Below are 18,626 nucleotides of genomic sequence, written 5' to 3' on the forward strand. Positions count from 1 at the left end.
GCTCCCCTGACTGGTGAACCACAGGGCGTCTTCTAGAAAGCCCGGAGAAACATGTTCGTGGCGTCCTAAGGGCCTGGGACGCCGTGCTGGCGAGGTCGCAGGTCATTCGTTCCGAGGCAGAGAGCAACACACCTCACTCTGCTCTGTGCCTCCTCACAGGAGTTCGAGCGGGAGAAACACGCCCACGGGCTGCTGCGCTTTCAGCTGGCGGAGATGAAGGCCGCCCTGCAGCAGAGAGAGGAGCTGCTCCAGGTGGGTGGCCAGTCCCACGTCTCCGTGTGCGTGTGTGTGTGTGAGACTTAGGAGCATCCGGCTGGTTCGTTACTAGAGTCACGGGTTTTCTGGAAAATTGGGGGCCTAGGCTAATTCTCCGTGTGACCTTCCATGGTAAAAGGGTCCTTGTGATGGGAGATTGTCCTGGGTTTTCTGGGTGGGTCCCGTGTGCCACAGAGTCCTTCCACGGGAGGCAGAAAGTCACAGGCAGGAGAAGGGATGTGACAACGGAAGCAGATATCAGAGGGGCCAGAGGAGGGGCCCTGAGCCAGGGAATCGGGAGCCTCTAGAAGCTACCAGAGCGTGCTCTGCTGGGCTCCTGGGAAAGCCCCCAGGCCAGCCCACACCTTGACCTTCGTCCGCAAGGCCCACTGGGGACCCCTGAGCTCCAGCACCAGGAGAACACATCAGCGGTTTTCGGGGCCACCGAAATCTCACTGGTTTGTTTCAGTGGCAACAGGAAACGTACAGGGTTGTTTTTCCCTTTTTAATTTTTTTAATCCTCGCCCAAGGATATGCTTATTGATTTTAGGGTGTCGGGAGGGAGGAAGAGAGAAACATCGATCAGTTGCTTCCCTTACATGCCCCGACCAGGGACTGGGGACCAGGGACCGAACCTGCCGCAGCCTTTTGGTGGACAGGATGGTGCTCCAACTGCCTGAGCCACCCGGCCAGGGCCCCGGGGTTTTTAACCTTTTTAACTTGATCCGAACTTGAGTGCCTCTCAGTAAGCATTTCACCCAGTGGGGTTCCTCCTGGCCTTCTGGGGCGGGGAGCAGGACCGGAGAAGGCCAGCTGCGAGGATGAGCTCTGGAGCGTGAGAGGTGGTGCTGCCGCCTCCCCAGGCCTGCCGGCCGGAGGACACCCCTCGGCCGGCCTGCATGGTCAGCACCGGGACTCCTTCCTGCCTAACCCTTCTCTGCTCTCTTTCCACCTGTCCCTGTTCTTCAGGAAATCCGGCAGCTGCAGCAGAAACAGGCCAGCTATGTCAGGGAGATCTCTGACCTCCAGGAAACGATAGAGTGGAAGGACAGAAAGATAGGGGTAGGACTCACGAGTCCGAGAGTCTGTCCGGGTGGGCGTAGCCGGCATGTGGCTTGCAGAGGCCCTGGTTTGCTTGGACGGGCGTGCATGCAGCGCTCACCCGTGCAGACTCAACCGTGCAGGCTTCCCAAGGTGATGGCGACTCGATGGGAAGCTGGTGTCCAGCGTGGAGAACCCCCTGAGGCCAGGAGAGCCAGGCTCTCCGATGCCCTGTGAGCTGCCTGGGGCTCACAGAGACCCTCCCCTCAACAAGGGAGGCCCTCGGGCAGCTCCGATGTGTTGGTTTCCCTGCCCATCCTGCCTGGGCCTTTTCTCAAGGGGTTCCAGGAAGCTACAAGGCGGCAAGGGCCGTGCTCCACGTCACCCCAGCTTGCAGTCTCCCCAGAGGGTCCTCAGACCCCCTCCCTCCCACCCACCTGCCTATAGGGGTGAGGAGGGGGAAGAAAGGGACCCCTCACAGTCACGGCCATGCTTCCTGACACTGGCTTCTGAAATGTGCGGACCCAGCACACCACGTCGCCGTGACGCTGCCCTCGTCCCCTCTCCCATGTGCTCACACACTCACACGGGGCCTGTGCATGTGCATGCGTGTTTGCTTTAGGGCCCTTCCTGTTCACCTGCGCCAGCCGCCTCCGGGAAGGCGCGTAGGAAAGCAGCCCAAATGCTCGTCCCCGGGGCTCCTCTGTCTTGCTCCCTACTCTGTACGTGCCCCGCATTCAGATGGGGGTGGGGGCGTGGCCCCTGTCGACTTGCTAACGGGGCTGTGAAACCCAGAATGAGCCAGAGCAGGATGCGGCTGAAACCCTCCCAGTGCCTTCGGGGGCTCCGGTCTTTTGTTTGGGGAGCATGGCAGCCGCGTTTCTCAGCTAAAGGAGAGTTTGCCGCTTGCATCTCGCTGGTGTCTTTGAGTGCATGCTGTCTAACGCCCAGACTGATGGCCTTTCACCCAGTACTCGCCGCCCCCTTAGTCCGCTTCCGAAGCCACCTGCTGACCTGTGCGCCTCTCTCTCTCCTTGCTCGGCCGCACGCTCAGGCCTTAGAGAGGCAGAAGGAGTTCTTTGACTCCATCAGGAGTGAGCGAGAGGACCTCAGAGAAGAAGTAGGCCTGCTGAAAGAGGCGCTGAAGGTAGGGCCCGCGGACGCCCAAGAGGGGGCGTCCCGGTGGCGACAGCGCGCCCTGGGACGCTGGGGCCGAGTGTCTGACCACGGTTCTGTTGAGAAAGGCGAACCTGGGGTGAAGTGACACCTGGGAGACCTGGAGAGTGAGCTGGGCTCCGTGGGGTCTGCCCGTGACCTTCGGACGTTCAGAGGCCCATGGAGCTCGAGAGCAACTCTGATTTCCGAGGGTTTGGACGCGTTGTCCCAGTGTTTTCCGTCCTCATCAGTAAACGCCCCGAACCCGACTCGGAGTTAAAGAGCGTCTCTTCTGTGACAGGCTCGGCTGCGAGGGCTTCTCCCGCCACACAGGGTGGGGGCAGCTCCTGCCAGTCACCCTGGGAGACCCACGGGATTGTGGGACAGTCGCGTTCTGTCTGGGCCGGGTCCGGCTGCTGTCTGGGCACCGAGTAAAGACACCCAGCGCCCAGCCGAGGGGGTCAGAGCTCTGGGTGGCTGTGTGCCCCGGAGGGGGTGGGTTGAGGCAGATGGCCATGGGCAGATACGTCCTATGTAGTCAGCAGACGTATCCGTGTGGCTGCTTATTGGCAGGGGTCAAGGCCAGAGTGGTGAGGGAGAAGGCTCAGGGCCGAGCTCCACAGACTTTCCCCCAGGGCTGCGAGTGCGGGTTTGGGGCTTCCTCCCAGCACAAGAGAGGGAGCCGTCCATGGTCGGGGGGCCCTGGAGTCATGAGGTGCAGCTGTGAGGGAGAATGTCCCAGACACCCCAACCCCTTCTCTCCACCCCACCTGTCAGAACACTCAGTCCTTTCTTTTCCTCTGTACCTCTCCTCTGCAAAGCCAGCGTCACCTCCCCAGACGTGCTCGAGGCCTCCCGTCCTGGCGCCTGCAGCCTCAGTCCCAGTCCCCAGGGTCCCCGCCAAAAGTGCCTGGTCGCCAGCACATGAGGACGGAGTGGGGACCCCAGGAGGGACGGTCCTTTGCAGGACGTGCCCCCGGTGTGTGGGTGTTGGCAGACCCTCACTCTTCTCGACACTGCCCGGTTTTCCTCTGCTCCAGGGAAAACGGCTTCCCTTGACATCATTATTAATAAGAGAGTTTAACCTAGCATCACTCGGCGAGTGTCACCACGAGCCTGTTTTTGTCCCCAGAAACATGGGATCATCCTGAATTCGGAAGTGGCTGCCAATGGGGAGACGCCAGACACTCTGACGAGCCCTAGACACCAAGGTCCCACCAGGACGACAGGGGAAGAGCCGAACGCCCTCCAGGCAGCTGGGGACGGGCCCCTAGGTAAGTGTGTTTTCCCCCGGATCCTGTCACCGTCCGGCCAGCACCGAGTCACCTCCCATGCACTGTCAGAGTCCAACTCATCCTCACTGGCCATTAACAGCCGCACAGCATGCCCTGCGCTCTGTCTCGTCACGGACTCGCCCCGCCCCACGAGGCGCCCGCCCACGCGTGCCGTCTGGCCTGCCTCTTGTCAGGGCTCCCCACGGATGCTGCGGGTGCCGAGTGAGGCTGTGGGTGCCAGAAAATTGCCTCCAGGTCGGGTGACAGTTTTGGCAGTGCTGTTTGGCTCTCCCCAGATATGTGCCGAGTGTGGCTTTTTCACGCCGTTACAGAGCTGTTGCAAGTCAGAGTAGGGGAGACTGTGAGTTCGGGTGGCTGACCACGTTTACAGGCCGACATGACGCCTCCTGCCGGCGCTCCGCGGGCACAAGCTGCTTCAGGACAGCGGGTGGAGGCCGGGACACGGGATGCCGCGGGGGGCCTCCTCCAGGGAGCTCTCGAGGGGGCACACGGCCCTGGGCGGCGGGCGCAGGCAGACCCCGGGAGTCAGTGCGGGCAGCGTGCGAGTCTGAGTGTGCCCGCCCCTCTGGCGATGATGACGGCTCTCTAGTCACGTCTTTGCTTCTGAAGGGACACGCACGGGGGTTCCAGTGGACGGTGGGAGTGTCAGAAAGACCCGCCAGCCATTGCTTGTCATCGTGCTTGGCATGGGGAAGGGCCTCCCAAACCTGCCTGCTGGGCAGCCTGATGCGGCCACCGCAGCCGAGGCCTCCGGGCCACTGGCCGCCAGCGAGCCCCGGCTTTACCGGGAGGCAGCCCACCTCGCTTCTCACTCTTTATGGAAACTCGAGACCCCAGGGCTCGCTTCGCAGGCCCCTCCCTAGAGCAGCATAGCTCTGTCTGCGGCCTGAGTACTGCCGACAGACGGCTGCCCGCCCTCACACCCGTGTGTCAGCGGCCCAGCAGCCGGCATTCACGTGGCCGACGCCGGTGCAGACGCGCTGTGTGAGTCTTCGGTAGTCGTCGGACAGACAGCTGAAGCACCAGAAATGTCAGTTTTGTAGGTGGCTTCCATATAGGGGGGTTCCCAGTATTTATATTTATTTTTTTTTATGTTTTTTAAAAGATTTTACTTATTTCTAAACAGAGAGAAAAGGAGGGAGAGAGGGGGAGAAGCATCAGTGTGTGGTTGCCTCCTGTGCGCCCCCTACTGGGGACCTGGCCCACAACTCAGGTGTGTGCCCTGACTGGGAATCAAACCGGCGACCCTATGGTTCCTGGGCCCACACTCAATCCTCTGAGCCGCACCAGCCAGGGCCGTGTATTCATTTCTTGTTTATGTAACATTGTAATAATATAAAATGTGCATTACATAACAGGCACTCAGACGTTTTTAAAGGGCGAAGCAAAATTAACCTCCCTTGCTTGCCCTGCGGTAAGTGCGCCCCCTGGGCCGACCCCCGGGTCCTGGTGTTACCAGCCTTTGCCCTGCAGTGGTCTGGGTGCCCCCCGAGCTGCGGCTCTGTTGTGGGGAGGAACCCAAACTGCAACTTCATTCCAAGGCAGTGACGGGTCTGGTCGTTCATGATTGGTCACCTGCTGAGTCACCCGGTGTTTGTTCAGGTATGAGGTCATCTGGATTCCAGCGTTTGCCTCCCACTGGGACGCCCTGTTCTGTTCCAGTGGGGCTGGAGCGGAGGTATTCAGGGCGCAGGCCACCCCCTGGGGACAGTGTCAGTGGAGGGCGGGCCTCTTTGGACCTGGTACAAAGTTATTGCAGAAGTGTAGTCCCTGAGACTGACCAGGAGGCCGAGTTTCCCGACGCAGTTCGGAAGCTGCCCTCGGGGCTGTGTGATGGGCAGCCGGCAGCGTGCGAGTGGTCCGGATGCGCGTTTGGGAGTGAGAATGGGGGCTGCCTTCTGGAGGGTCCGGCGGCCTGGCCCAGGGCTCATGCTGCTGGTCACAGCCTAACTGAGCATGGGACGGTGCTAGCAGCCACCTGCCTTGAGGTGGTGGCAGAGGCCTCGTCCTGGGGACTTTCTGCCAACTCACTGTCTCTCTCTCTCTCTCTCTCTCTCTGGGAGCAGGGCCGGGTGGGAAGGAGAATGTGTGTTTACATTGCAATGTGTGTTTGAAGTGGTCACCACATCACGGGGTCCCTTCCATTTTCTCAATGGTCTTTTAGGAAAAGCCACTGAAGTGGAGGTGAAAACTGTGGACAGTGTGGGGCACAGAGAGATCTCGCAGAGCGCTGGGCGAGAGCAGCACCGGGAGGACCCCGTAGAGGACGGTGCGGACACGGAGGTCTTACCTCCTGGGGGCCGCGCCGAGGACCAGAGACCCTCTGACGACAGTGCCCTCTCCCTAGCAACAGTAGCAAATGCCACAGACGAGGACCAGGTTCAAAGCCAAGTTCTAGCAAACATGTCCGTCCTTGAACACGCAGAACGGGGTGTGTCCAGTGAGGTCACAAGCGCCCCGGATGCTGGGGCCGGGGCTTCGGAGTGTTTGAGGGAACTAGATGGCGACCTGCTGGGTCCCGAGGCAGAGCGAGGCGGCGGGGGTGCCTCGGATCCCCTAAACCAAAGTAGAGAATCCGCAGAAACGCAGGAACGAGAAAAGCAAGGTTGTGGAACCAGTTTGGGAGAGGCTAGCCCAGAACCACACCAGGAATCTGCTCCCTCGCAAATCTCCGAGGTTGATCAGGCGAGCGGCTCCCAGAGCTCAGCGCAGGCAGGACCGACCGGGTCGGGGGGGCCAGAGGGCACGGTGGCCTCCAGGCCTCCCAGGGGTGGTGTTGACACCGGGAGTCAGGATGACAGAAGTGTGGCAGACGTCCCCAGAGAGGTGGGTGCCAGTGTGGGCTGTGGTTCAGAGACAGAGCTCACCAACCAGGAGGCAGCAGAGCCCGGGGCAGCCCCAGCGCAGAGCCCCGCACCGGGGGTGTGCGGGGAGGAAGGAGAGGCGGAGGGGGCCGGGGTCACGAATGAGAGACCCACCCAGACTGAAGTCCAGACCGGCCCCTCTTCTGTGGTGGCCACGCACCATGTGCAGGAAGCAACAGGCCCACGCACAGCAGATGCCAAGGGCAAACCCCTAGATGCGAAAGAGCCCGGCGAGGACAGCAATGACCTGCAGGGAGAGGGACTGGATTCCCCTCAGAAGAAGACAAAGAACAAGAAGAAGAAAAACAAGAAGAGGAAGTCAGCGGGACCAGCAGAGACCAGTAAGGATGCTAAGGAAGAGTTACCGCCCCAGGGCCCAGGCCTGAGCGAGGTTAAGGAGGAAGAGCCGGAGAGATTCGCTGACGAGAGACCAGGGGTGGGGACGCCAGAAGAGGCCCCTGCTGGTCCCAGACGGAACTCGAACTCGGTGGCGGGGAGCAGCAAGAACCTGGACGTTCTGGAAAGTGCTGCCGTGGAGGTGGATGGGAAACGTAACCCAGGGGGTGGCGATACAGACGCGGAGCTGGGGAGAGCAGGCACCGACGGAGAGCCAGCACAGCCGGACGGCGACGCCGTTCGGGCCTCGGGCTCCCGAGCAGGTGCAGGAGGGTCAGAGGAAGGAGGAGGAACGAACGGCGACGGCGCCGCTCCATGCTGGCCCCCTGGGGACGAGGGTGTGCCCCACAGCACCCTGCCTGGAGGCCAGCGTCCCTCCGGGGTTGTCAACGGTGAGAATCAGGGCGTCAGGGAGGCTTCCGAGAGCCTTAGTCCAGAAAGTGACGGGGTGGCACCCAGAGAAGAGGCGGGGGGCCAGAGTGAGAAGGACAAAAGCAAAGAAGACTGCACCTTGTCATAGGTGGGGCTTGCTTGTCAGGCAGAGGGGGTCGGGGACCGCCCGTGACAGCCCCCGAGCCGCCCTTGACGTGGTCTAGACACACAAAGACAGTCAACCGCCACGTCAGCTGGTACTTTGAGTGACAGACTGTTACCTGTAGATGTGTATTTCATTAAGGCTGGCACTCCACTCAGAGGCAGAGACACATGTAACGGTGTGAGCTCTGACCGGGCGCATTCCGCTGGTCGGGCAGGAGCGCACGCTGTTTACAGCTCACGCTCACTGTCCGCCTCTGCCCCTGGCTGCCCCGGACGTGGGTGTTCTTGACCAAACGTGTGGGCCTCTCACTGAAATGACCAAACAGCATTCTGAGATTCCCATGCCCGGGGTAGAGTCGGTATTTAAATTCATTTGTCCCCCTCCAACACATGTGCTTTCTTGTTTGCTTTGGTATGGACGTTATAACCTGTGTGGTGTTTCACTTAACAACGAGGCCAGCAGCCAGGCCGCGTGCAGGTCACTGCGGGAGCCGTTATTTTAGGGGCGATGCACACCCGGAAGCCCTGGGGGCTCCCCTCCCATAAAGACCGTTTCCAGCTCCTTGCACCTGAGTTCATGACACGTGACCTCCCGCCACACCGATCACGTACCAAAGTCATTTCATACAAAGACTTTTTAAACATTTTTTTCTGGAAGAGACGAATGTTGCAATTCCATTTCCTAGAGTGTTATAGGGTGGGGAGGATCACTTCTAAAGTTTAGTTTTTTAACTTTAAAATTACTTCTCTGTCTAATCACTATTCAGAAGAGCACGGGAAGTGGGGGCTTATTGTTACGCAGTGCGAGCCGCCAGGTAAACTACAACAGGGGGTCCTGAATTGTTCAGGCACTTTGGTATTTTGGTATAAATGTTTGCATTTGTTGTTTGCCCATTATATTGGAAAATTCTTGTTTTGATCTTCCTGAACAAAATTTGCATTGTCTACATAAAGAAGCATTTTTTAAAAAATAATTGTAAAGTGAAATTTAAAAATAATTGTAACACAGTAAAAGCACAAGAGAACGAGCGTTATGAATGCTGTTGTCACTTGTGAGAGTCTGTGAACTACGTCGCTGTTACAAGATGCGCCTGAGTGCAGGAAGGACCAACACCTCGGCAGCACTCGAGGCGACTGCAATAAAGACGTTCCCGAGTGTCGCAAGCCTGAGGTTCCACTCTTTGGGCTGCACGGACTCCGACCGTGGCTCCTGCTGCCCGTCGCCCAGCTGTGCGGTGGTGCCCCCCTCTGAGGGGCCAAGTCCCTGGCAGGGTCCTGGGAGGGGCCACACCTGACGCCCGTCATCGGGGAGGACTGAAGTTCTCTCCTGGCATCCAGACCATCTAGGTGGGGCTGGGGCTGGGCCGTCGGGACTGGGTGGGGAGGGGGCCCAAGGAGAGCTTCTGCCACAGCGTCGCCTGTGAGCTGAGGGTCCAAGGAGGAGCCCCCGTGGAGAAGGGTGTCCGTGCCGTGTGCCTGGATGGGGGATGCTTTCAAGAGCATGGTGACGTGACAGGTACTTGTGGCCTTCCTGTGTGCGCATCCCGAGTGGAGGGCAACGGGGCCGCCGGCCTCTGCCCACCGGGGCCACAGGAATAGAGGACGCACAGGAGGCTTGGTAGGGAATCCAGTCCAAGGGTGGAGAGGCGTTTCAGGGGTTTGGCTGATGCCTCTGGCCTTGGCAAAGCTGCAGTCATGCTGCAGTGCCCACTGGGAAAGGCCCTAGCCCTGGGCGACTCACTGGAGGCTGAGGCCCTTAAACCACCGTGTGGTGCTGTTCACCAGCACACACAAGGACGGCGGGCACAGCTCACACCCCCGGGCCAGCAGCGCCTCACTGGGTCACTCATTCGTTCCACGAATAAACGTTTGGTCGCTTCCCATGCAGGAGGCCCTGTGCCCGTGCGGGGCAGGTGAACCCACGTCTGGTGGGGGCGGGAAGGCTGAGAATCGGGCATGTACACCGCGGAGAGAAAGGGCTCTGCACATCCGAGCCACTCCCCAGTCCCCTCGGTCCCCACCGTGACCATCAGTCCCTCTGGTCTGAGTGCGACAGGACATCCTAGCCCAGCAGGTGGCCGATGCTCCTGGTGGAGCCCCTTCCACCTCACACAGGGTGACTGGGGTCCCTGAGAGCCAGGGAGGCCTGGAGGTGGGCCAGGCGTGCGGGGAAGATTTCAGTGTCCAAAGAGTCAGAATCAGAAAGCAGTCCAAAGGTCACCCATCCAGCACGAACCCTGGGGAATCCGGGCCACCGAGTGTCACCGTGACACGGAGCAGGGGAGAAGAGCAGTCGCCGCACGCCCAGAATGCCCCTTGTGCAGGACAGGCCGGGGCCCTGTGTTCTGTCAGTGGACTCTCGTCCTCGGGGACAGCGCCCGTCTGCGCAGACGGACCCCTGGGCCCTGCGAACAGGGGTGACAGGCGCCCTCTGCAGCAAACTGTCAGCATCTTCATTACAGGAAACAGGTGCCCTCGTGGCCCCGGGGACCGTGAGGCTGACCGTATAGCCAGACTCAGTCCTGCGAGGAGGAGGTGGGAAAGCTGGGCGCTTAGTGGGTTTCTGGAGAGACCTCAGTCTCCCCTCGTTACCTTGGCGAACGCGGACGGGAGGGGACTGTGCCCTGCCACAGGCAGGCAGAGGAGGCCTGCCCCTCCCCACCCCCCGTGCTGCCTGAAACCAGCACAGGGACGAGGGACGCACTCCTGATAGGACGATGTCCCCTGCCGGCTACACACCTGACGGGGCCTCAGTTTGCACCTTGAGAATGGGGTTGGAACCTGCCTTCCAGGGTGTGGAGAGGGTCAGGTCCGGGCGCAGCACTGAAGAGTGGCCGCTCGATGGCGTGGCTGTCACTGGTTGTCGACGTGGCCGTGCCCTGGGCGAGCAAGGTGGCAGTGTGAGGCCGCAGGAAAGAGCGGCCGGCGTGAGCTCGGCGGCCCCGCGGCCCGGCCACCGGCCTTAGCTGTTTGTGCCTCGTTCCACGGGCTTCTGAAAGGTGCACTGGAGAAGTTACACAAATTTGGTATAAAAACGAGATTTTAAAGAATGTAACCTTGACCAGTATTGCTAAAACACCTGCATAGCTACCTCACGTTAACTTCTCACTGTTAAAGAAAACCCCGAATTTGAGACATTGTCACTTCGAGTTCTCTGACGCCTTCTTCCCGAGACTGTACTCACAAGGCCTTTAAACCGGTGGCATTGCTTATGAATCGGGTGTTTTAGAGCAACAGTGAGCGGTGAGCACAGAGCGGTGACGGGCTCGCCACGCTCTTGTTGTGAATTACAGTAAGTTGCCGTTGGGGGGAGTGGTTGGGAAAAAATGCAGACTACTGTAATTGAACAACAATAAAATATTAATCTTTTAATCTTTTAAAGATTAAAAATTCTTAGTCTTTTTAAAAACAGCAAAAAGAAAGATAAACAGTAAATATATTAGTGAGCGGGTGCCAGCCAGCCAACGAATTAAGTATCAATGGTTGAAACTCTAAAAAGGTGCTCACTTTCTTCATATCAAAGAATTGTGCTTCCTTCTTTTTTCTATCATCTTAAAACTATTAAGTTTTAATCTTCTTTAATTCTGCTTTAAAATTTCTCTTCCTTAAAACTTCCACTTCTCTCTCTATTTCATTTTTTCTCTATGAGACTAAAGGTTAGATGATGCTTATTTTTTATTTTTATTTTTTTCTAGGGCTATTATTACATTTTAACATTTTTTACTCGCTATCCAGAGTATTTGAAGTCTCCTAATAGAAAAGTAACTTTAAAATTGTCCAAAACCTATGTGAGCTCCAAGACTGCTGTCTGACATGTTCAGCGTCACTTCTGATGTCCATGGTTACGTACTTAGGAATGTGAGACACATAAGATCAAATAAAAAGTGATATTGAACAAAAGGTCTCGGTTTATTACTACAAATTTTTTTTCAGTGTTGAGTGGATTTATGGAAGGGAAAGAATGAATCACCCTAACAAGTTCTGGTCTTGTTTATCTTGTTACTGTGCCTTCCAAAATAACAACTTGGGGTGTTTGGAAAAAACAGTTTGAGCAAGCATGTAACTAGGATTAGGATGTGGATACATGACTTTTCAAATGGAAACAAGGGCGCATTTTATATGAATTGTTTCCGTTTCCCACGGGCCGGTCAGAAGCTGGGTGGCCTGAGGACGGGGTCCCTCTGGAGCAGGGCCCTGGGGCAGGAGTGGGGGGGATCTGGGCCCGGCTCTGAGGTCTGAGTTCAGAGGTGGAAAGCAGTGGGGGGCCTGGGGGGGTGGGCCAGGCCTCCGGAAAGTGGCTTAATTGTGCTGGGCCTTGGGTCTTGGGACGCCATAGTAGTTAGCAGGCTCCACAGGTGAAAGGGTGACAGCCGTGCCCGGCACAGACTGGGGGCCCGGCACGTGTGAGCTTCCCCGTCTGCTTCCTGGTTCCCCTCGAAGCTGCCGCGGGATTCAGCCCGAACCCCTCCAGCCACTTCAGGCCGGGGTCTCCCCCGCGTGCTGAAGGTTGCGTTCCTCAACAGCCCTTCAGGGAGAGGTTCAGGGTGATTGCTAGATGCTTCCGTGGTGCATCCTGGTGTGTCTGGGGAGGGGGAGGACAAAATCCTGCTACTGCCTTCTTCCTCGCATGAATAAAAGTGTTCGACAAGCGGGTGAGCACAGCAGACTCGTGCAGTCAAAACGTGTAGTTCTGATTCGCAAACGGGCAGTCAGAACTCCGGCCCCGGTGATCCTGGAGAGAGCAGCCGCTGGGGCGCGCACTCGGAGGGCGCGGGCGAGTGAACACGCGGGTGGCTCTCAGCGTGCGCGCACCTCGCTGGCGACGTGAAGCCGTGAAGCCTGTGAGATTTTGTGTTGCAGTGTGGTTTGGCCCTAGAGCCCCTGCATGCTAACCCCGGGTCGAAGAGCGGCCCGTGTGCGTGTGGCCGGACCTGCCCCTGACGAGACAAGCATGCGCTGGGCAGTTGGCCGCCGCGCCGCCCGCGGCGGAACTCTCCCCATCCTGTGTGTGGCCTCATTCGCTGTGGTACGTGCATAATACCTTCATCATCACCCCCACTAACCCGAACGCTCATTCTCCCGCTCACCCGCCTGCTGGAAGGTGCGGCCCGCCGAGAGCCCTAAACCTGTGTCTTTCTTGTTTCTCCAGACATCAGGTTGAAAAAGCTCGTCGATGAACGGGAGTGCTTACAGGAGCAGGTAACGATCTTTCTGTCACTTCTCGAGCCCTCCCGAGGGGCTCCCGAATCCAGCAACCCTCCCGTCCCTCCTCCTCGCTGTCAGGACCCCTAACGCACCATACCCGAAAATAACCCTCACGCCTGCCCGGGCTGTTGCGATTTTTTTTAATCCATCTGAAGTCACAGGAGGTTTAGAGAGGAGGTCTCCGGGACCCAAGGCCGTGTGCTGAATTGGGCGTGTCCCAGCAAATTGCTGCTGAACATCGATACTTACCTAGAAGGCTTGGACCATCCCCCGAGGCAAGGGCTTGACTGCCCAGGTCCAGACCCCAAAGGAAAGCCCGCTTCTTCATGTCTCGGTGACCAGCGCCCCCTGCTGGCCTGCCAAAGTCATTTTCCCCGCGGTTTACCTTCCTCGCTCTGGACAAATACCCAGTGGTTGTCCTCTTTGGCCTTTTCCCGTGCAGGGCAGCTGTCCAGTCATCCCACAATCACTCTCCAAGGAAACGAGTCCTCTCACTTCCCCTCAGGAGCCTCACCTTTTTCCAACTCCATTAACGATTTCTCCCCAAGTCAGGGGAGCTCTCGATGTGACAGGAGTCTCTGGAAGCTCCTTTGAGCTTTCAAAACCCTGTACCCACGGTGATTCTGTACTTGTTCTCTTAAAGCCGTGTGCACCGACAGTTCGTGTGTGCCGAGGTCAGCCTGGGGGACTTCCACCAAACCTGCAGAAATTGGATGGTAACAGGACAAGGCCTGGTAGATGCCCCCCACCCCCTTTACACAGCAGAAAAACCTACAGTCTGGCTGCTCACCGCACCCCCAGCCAGAGAGAGCACTGGCCGGGGGGCCGCTCCTGTCAGGTGGTCCACCTGCAACTGGGCCGGGCTCATGGGGAAGTGCCAGTTCTAGGGGGGACTCAGGCAGAGCCCACCTGTGCCTGGAAGGCCTCCAGGTGGCCCTTCCTGGCTCCTGAGTGAATAAGGCAGAGGTTAGTAGAGCCCTGAATTGTAAGTCTTAGACACAAGGTTAAACCATTTTACGCACCGTCTCCTCCCGCATTCACGGGGAATCTCAGCCTGAGGGTAACTTCTCACCAGAGTCACCGGGAAGTCGGTGCCTGAGTCGTGACCGTAAACGCGTCTTCGTCCGTCACACCTAGTTTCTGAGAAGTGAGCTAACCGGCAGGCGGTAGCCGTTTATTTGTTTAGCAGACTCCCTGTCTCCCTGGTGGGCTGCATCTCTCTTTCCAGTGTTTGGACCTAATTACGTGACCCCTGTCTCCTTGGCATCCCAGAGACACGGGGAGTAACTGCCAGGCGACGTCCGGTCGCATCGACAAGGCGTTTTCTCCATGGGACGGCGCCTCCTTTTCGATGGGCTCAAAAGCTCAGCTTTTTAGCCTCGTTTGGAGCAGACAAATCAACCTCCTTTCTCGGTGGGCGTTTTCAGATCAAGAAACTCAAAGAGCAGCTGGGGGAGAGGCAGAAGAACAGCAGGCCGGACGCGCCGCGGCTGGAGGGCGGAGTCTTCGAAAACGGGACGGACGTGCACATGGTGGACCTGCAAAGTAAACGCCAACGCTCGGGCGGCGCAAACGCTTTGACGTGTGCGGTTTTAGCGTGCTTGTGCGGCAGGAGGAAAGCCCGGTGTTGCTCCGGCCCCCCACCCCCCAGAGGTCCTTGGTCACAAAAGCACGAAGACATGTTCCTCTGTGAGACAGGACAGGGTGGGCAGGCGGGCGAGGCCGGGGTGTTTCCGTGTGAGCCTGAGAAGCAGGACAGGTGCCCCGAAGCCTGCCCGCACAGGGACGCCCCCGGAGGGCGCGCTGCGGGAACCACATTTACCGTGCTGGATGCGGCTGCGTTTTGAGCTGCGTGGAAAAAGTGGAAGGAATTTCTCTATGCCAGTAAACAGGAAGGAGGCCTGAGGGCGGGCAGTGAGGCCCAGTCTCTCTTCCCCCTCTCCGCTCCCCACCCCCCGCTTCTCTGTCTTCCGCGCTCCCAGGAGCTCCCTCTCCCCTGGGCACCTCCCACGTGTGGAAAGAGTGCCCTCCTGTCTCGCTTGGGAGGGCCGGGGTCACCGACCAGGACATGCAGATCTATGCTGGTCACGGGGTGAAGGTCTGGTTCCCAGGAACCGTTGTTCTCACGTTTTAAAAGCCCAAGAGCTTCACGAAGTTCCTTCTTTTTCAACCTTTAGGGGACGCCAACAGACAGATCAGCGACCTCAAATTCAAACTTGCAAAGTCTGAGCAAGAGATCACTGCACTGGAACAAAATGTACGTGCCCACGGCGGGCCAGTCACGGGCGGCCAGGCCGATGACTCACTGGAGCCCTGTTTGCCGGACCTCGCCCCTGGGAGGCTGAGGACAAAAAAGAAGCAGATATTTTTAGAACAACAACAAAAAAAAGATTCTTGGTGTATTCTCTGAAAAGAGAGAACACAGGGATGAGAGGTCATTCTTGGGACTTGGGTTGTATAGTTGATACCCTTTGTTTTTAAAAAAAGAAAGGATGTAGAAAGTAGCTAATGTAGCTAAGGAGGGTTTTTTGTTGTTTTTTTTTTGCAGGGGGGTGGTCTTTAAAAAAATTATTTTTTAAATAATAATTTTAAAGCGCTCCCTGCGGGGATGTCCCTCTCGCCCAGACCCATCCTCGCCCCGCCAGGCAGGCTCCCTTGATTCCTACACGTGACCACTCAGGCCTTTAGCCTGCGGGGCAGACCAGGGTGGACTGCGTCCTAACTGAGGGACGACAAGAGAAGTGCTGTCCCCCTGCGTTGTGGGTGCACATGGGAGAACTTCCTGGTATTTGTAAAGGGACCGAGGAAGAGCAGAACGTGGACAGTGATGTGTTTTCAGGGCCTGGGCCTCAGTCTCCACAGAACAGGGGCCCCCCTCCCGCAGCCTCTCCGCTCACTCCCGTTCTGAGCTCCCTGCCTTTTCTCCTCCCGCTCCCGCCTCCCTACGCCCACGCCCCAGGAGAGATTACACGGGAGCGGAGGTGCTGGTGGGGCCTTGGCCTTCTCGGCCCTGTCCTGTGTGGACCGGCCCAGTTCCGGCAGAATCGCCCCGTGAAGGGAGAGATGGCAACAGCATGAGTGGGTGGGAACCACGCTTTCGGAATCGGGCTGGATAGGAAGTCAGTTGGAGTTGCTTAAAACCAGGAACAAATAGCTTGCTTGGCTAGAACCTATACAATAACCAAAAAGGCTGGGCTGTAATTCTCTGCGTGGTGTATTCTCCCATTTTATTGAGCATACACCCTTGGATCGTGAATGTAATAAAGCAATCGGAGAAAGAACACAGGCAAGTCCGCATATACAGATGGTCTGTCCTTCCTTGCAGGTAATAAGGTTAGAGAGCCAAGTATCCCGTTATAAATCAGCCGCTGAAAACGCAGAAAAGATAGAAGACGAACTGAAGGCTGAAAAACGGAAACTCCAGCGAGAGGTGAGCGTTTTGGGCTGTTCCTAGGAAGACAGTGGGCGCCGTACTGTAGTTGGTGGAGCAGAGGAGACCCCGCCACAGCCCCGAGGCCGGCGTCCCATCACCACACGGAGTCTGGTGTCGGGCAGGGGACTGGAGCCCCAGGCTTTGCCTGCCCAGCGCCCTGTTATATGTGGAGTTGTCGTTGCCCATTCCGCTCGGATGCGTTACGTTTCATGACCGTGAAGTCTTCTCTCTCAACCGTGATGTCCTCACGTCATCCCCTCCCTCTGCTCCCTCTGGGACACCGGAGGTCAGACCTCTCCATCGCGGCCTCCCTGCGCACCCACTGGCCGCCTTCTCCAGCTCCCGTCCCCACACCCGTCCCCCAAATAAATACCCAGTCTTTGCAGAGTCCTCCCAGGTGACCTTTTGTTTTTCTGAAGAGTGTTCATTCCTGACAGTTTCTGGAAGTGTGCTCGTCACACTTGCTCTGTTTCTCCCCCGTGTCCTCACCCTTTAAAGGCCTCGCGCACGGCTGCGCGGTGTTGCGAGCCTGGCGACTGACACGCGTTCAGTCTTTGGGAGTCTCATTCTGTGGGGTTTTGCTTCTGCTGACTCCAGAGGTTTGGTGTTTTGTGAGGTTGTTTGTGCTTTACTTTTAACTTGTAGGAATATTCCAGGCCTGACTTGGAATTTCCTGCAAAGAGGGTTTGCAGGCCCGAGGGGTTGAATCTGTCCTGTGACCCCAACCCCCCTCTTCGAGGGCTTTGGATGGAAATCAGAGCCACAGACTCTCCTGGCTCTGGGCCCCAGCTCCCGGGCACCCCCATCTTGGCTCAGCCATTCCTGCTCCGGTTTCTGCCTGCAGAAGCCTGGCCCCGGCTGCCCAGGGAAACCCTCTCCAGCCGCAGTCCAGGCTCAGCTACTGTTTCTGCCTCACTCACCTTTCAAGACTCATCAGGGTTCCCAAGCCCGAGCTCCCTGTCTGGGGTCCAGTTGTCTCCGAGAGGAAGGTGCCCACGGGGCCAGACCCCTGTGCCTTTTTAAGTTGAGAAGCACAGGCGTTCGCACATGTACGTCAGTACACACGCCCGGGATCTCGGGGGCCCAGGTTTTAAACTGGGATGCTCGGTGGGACGGAAATCTCACAAGCCTGTTGTGTTGGGAGAAGCCAGGTCCCCAGAGCCGCCTCCCCTCCTCTTTGCAGCTCCGCTCTGCCCTGGATAAGACCGAGGAGCTGGAGGCGAGCAACGGCCACCTGGTGAAGCGCCTGGAGAAGATGAAGGCCAACCGCAGCGCGCTCTTGTCCCAGCAGTAGCGCCAGCCGCGCACGGCCGCCGGCCGGCGGGGCGATCCTGCCGCAGGCCCTCCTGGGCTCCCGTCCCGGAGCCGCTGCTGCCCCTGCTCCTGAGAGGCCACCCTGTGGTGGCTCAGCTGCGGGAGCCCGGCAGCCTGCGCGGCGCCCGTCTGCAGACCCCGACCCGGCTGGGTGTCCACCCCGGGACCCGCGGGTCACACAATAAGCACACTGGGCCCCGGGGCCTGTACCCGCAGGTGTGCCAGCCTCCTCATGCCATTTACAGGGGTCGTCAGAGTAAAGATTCAAGGGGGACTTGCATTTTCTTTTCACGTGTCTTGCTGAAAATAAGGGGGAATGTTACGTGCTGGGACTTCCCTTCGGGGCAGCCCCCACAGCCGGCGCGGTTCCTGTGTCTCTCAGTCCCCGCTCTTCACACACGCACGCGCTGCGGAGCCAGAAGCCATTCGCGAGCAGAGCTCTTCCACCGGAAACGAGGGGACGGTCCACGAGTCAAAGTGACCTTAGGAAGACTCTTTCCAGGCAACAAAAGACGCTTTTCTAAGGGGTTTTTGCATCAGTTCGATCATAATACTTTTTCCCAGGGAATTAGGCAATAGCTTACTGGAAATGACAGATTTCATTTGCATTATTTAATCCTTATATTTGGAATTGAAGTTGTTAACTTCTTTTAAAGAATGTGCTATTAGAAAAATTAAAAAATGAAAAGTTAAAAAACTTTAGCTATGTGGCTTTTTTTTCCTCCTGAGAAAGAAGGTCTTTAACCGATTTATATTTCATTATTATGTGTATTTTGGGTCATCTTTTTTATTTTTTAACTATGTCAAATCAATTTATTTTTCTTTTTCTGTGTTTTTAAAAAAAGGGGTCTGTTCCTAGTGAATAAGAATAGTGCGCTTAGAAGAACCGGTGTTCGTAGAAATAACATAAACCGAGGAAGTCGCAGGCCGGAGTGGAGACAGCTCCGATGTCCTCTAGGATCAAAGTCAAGAACGTTTGGCTACTTGCTAGTTTTTAGTTACTCTTCCTATGGGTTGTGTTTCGAACAAGGCTGGTTAAGTAAGACAGCTTTGCGGGTAAGAGGGAGTGCAGACCGGGAAAGACAGCACCGCCTGCACCGTGTCTAGTGTGGACACTTGCAGAACGCCGGG

The 18,626-nt window shown here is 57.5% G+C and overlaps 1 protein-coding gene across 14 annotated transcripts in view; it reads left to right on the plus strand.

The window, feature by feature from the left end:
* LRRFIP1 (LRR binding FLII interacting protein 1) overlaps nt 1-18,197 on the plus strand; it is a 104,634-nt gene extending 86,437 nt beyond the window's left edge. For 6 of the 14 annotated variants that reach the window (XM_053655282.1, XM_053655285.1, XM_053655284.1 and 3 more), the window contains 5 exons: nt 160-252; nt 1,225-1,317; nt 2,351-2,443; nt 3,584-3,725; nt 5,911-8,707. In XM_053655282.1, coding sequence (XP_053511257.1) covers nt 160-252; nt 1,225-1,317; nt 2,351-2,443; nt 3,584-3,725; nt 5,911-7,526 — 2,037 coding nt within the window. In that variant the 3' untranslated portion in view covers nt 7,527-8,707. Of the gene's footprint in view, nt 1-159; nt 253-1,224; nt 1,318-2,350; nt 2,444-3,583; nt 3,726-5,910; nt 8,708-12,692; nt 12,743-14,175; nt 14,294-14,925; nt 15,006-16,073; nt 16,179-17,364 lie in introns of those variants that run through there. The other 8 variants (XM_053655289.1, XM_053655290.1, XM_053655291.1 and 5 more) reach the window with 2 other exon arrangements.
* Nucleotides 18,198-18,626: the final 429 nt, after the last annotated feature.

This window comes from Artibeus jamaicensis, unplaced genomic scaffold (genome assembly GCF_021234435.1).
Source record: "Artibeus jamaicensis isolate MK-2021 breed Jamaican fruit bat unplaced genomic scaffold, CSHL_Jam_final contig_944, whole genome shotgun sequence".
NCBI lineage: Eukaryota > Metazoa > Chordata > Mammalia > Chiroptera > Phyllostomidae > Artibeus > Artibeus jamaicensis.